General features: G+C 47.9%; 1 protein-coding gene across 1 annotated transcript in view; it reads right to left on the bottom strand.

Annotated features, from left to right (window-relative positions):
* PER2 (period circadian regulator 2) overlaps positions 1-2,016 on the bottom strand; it is a 37,604-nt gene that overhangs the window by 24,193 nt on the left and 11,395 nt on the right. Inside the window, exons 9-10 of the mRNA XM_023740850.1 lie at positions 1,730-1,784; positions 48-126 (exon numbers count right to left, since the gene is read on the bottom strand). Coding sequence (XP_023596618.1) covers positions 48-126; positions 1,730-1,784 — 134 coding nt within the window. The remainder of the gene's footprint in view (positions 1-47; positions 127-1,729; positions 1,785-2,016) is intronic.

Consider the following 2,016-nt stretch of genomic DNA (forward strand, 5'->3'; position numbering starts at 1 on the left):
GTATGAGAGACAAGTGTTGGCAGAGGGCATGGCGTGTAACCGCTTACCTTTCATCCACGTCCTGGAACAAGCAATTTGGTGTATGCGTGGTTGTGAAAATTCTCTTCTCAGGAGGAATTCTAGGGGCTGAAAGAACAGAACAGTGCACACATTTCTAACTCTAGGAAATATGTATTTAGTGTGGTCGTATTACCACTACTAGAAAATACCACGCGGGTTCACAGGGAATACTGGGTAGCTAACAAAAAGAGTTAAAAAGTGGACTTTGAACAACAGGGAAGCCTAGCAGACACCCCCCTGATGGCCACCAGCTGACCCTCACAACTTCTCTGTGGGCCAGCTTTGTGCTTGTTGTTAGTGGGGGGCCGATTCATGGCAACCCCATGTACAACAGGATCGGACCGTTGTGAGGAAGTAGATTGCCAGGCCTTTCTGCCTAGTCCACCTTCAGGGGCAGATTATCCAATAGGCAAGGTAAGCACGGTGCTCACCTTGCTTACCAGATCAGCTGCAGTAAACAATTTCACATATGAAATTGTTCACTACAGATTAGTAAGAAAGCACAAGTAAGCCTGTGCTTACCTTGCTGACTGGATCATCCATCCCTGTCAGGGAATGTAAATTTGAAAAGAGGCTTTGATTCTGTAGGAAGGTGCTGTGGGGTTGGGAGAAAGACAGATGCCAGCCATACCTAGAAGTAGAATCTTTGATGTGGTGAAAAAATGTGAACTTGTTCACTACAGATGATCTGGTAAGCAGGGTCAGCACCGTGCTTACCTTGCCTATTGGACAATCCGCCCCTGGCCACCTTAGTCTGGAAGCTCTGCTGAAACCTGTTCAGCAACATAGCAACAAGAGGTCCAGGGCCCAGGCCTCCACTGACAGGCCGGGAATCGAACCCGGGTCTCCCACTGAACCAGCACTGGCCCTGGCCTAGCTTTAGACTCTAGTAAACTAGGAATCACAGCTTTGACAAAGCCACATACAGGGACAGGCTGGCCTCTCTTAGCAAACCATGCTGGGAGGCCATCTTCCTGATTTTAAGACCAAAGCAAGAGTGATCTGAACAAATTATTTCTTAAAAATAACTCAAGGAACTAAATTCAAAGTTCTCATCAGATGTCACTGTCTTGGGTAACTTCACGGCTTCTGGGGTGGGTGAAGAGCTGGACTAATTTGTGCAAAAAAAAGTTATAGACCCAAAACTTGCCTCGAGCTACCAAATACAGGGACAAAACATCCCCAATTCCAAACATTTTCATTCTTGAAGGAGACCAATCATTTTGGGGAACAACTTTTTAAAAATTAAGTAAAACCCGTTTCCATCAAGTTGATTCCAACTCATAGCGACCCCATAGGGCAGAGTAGAACTGCCCCATAGGGTTTCCAAGGAGCGGCTGGGAGATTTCAACTGCCAACCTTTTGGTTAGCAGCCGAGCTCTTAACCACTGCACCACCAGGGCTCCAAAAGCTAAGTAACCCCTCTAAATCTTAACTGAATGTTTGGAAGAGATCGTTGTACACGCAGGCACACATCAAACATTTTAAAGAAAGTCATGTACCAAGAACAACATTTCTATCATTTTTAAGAAGTGTGTTAACCACTGAGAGAATCAGAAGTGCAATTACGTAGGCACGAAAGGGGACCCCTCATGGTAAGTGGCTCCGTGTGGCTACTGCCTTCAGCGCACTCTGCAAGTGCATGACTAACTCTCGCTCACTACGTTACCACTGTGGGCATCTGGACTGCTGGCAGGTACCGGGCAGGTACAGGGATGGCGTGACTACAACACAACGCAAAGCAGTCCATGAGGAGGCGTCAAAAGAAGGTTACATCTGAGGTGGCAAGGTGCCGTAGGGCCTTTGGATTCAAAGGCAGAACCCTACATTCTGTTTGCAGGGTGGCCTGAGGAGATGGCGGGACCAGGAGAGGGAGCCTGGTGAGACAAGACAGGTTTGATGACAGGACCCCCAGGCAGAGGTCAGGGGGGTTCTAGGCGGGAGTCACAGAAACGC

The sequence above is a fragment of the Trichechus manatus genome, unplaced genomic scaffold (genome assembly GCF_000243295.1).
Source record: "Trichechus manatus latirostris isolate Lorelei unplaced genomic scaffold, TriManLat1.0 scaffold00165, whole genome shotgun sequence".
Classification (NCBI taxonomy): Eukaryota; Metazoa; Chordata; class Mammalia; order Sirenia; family Trichechidae; genus Trichechus; species Trichechus manatus.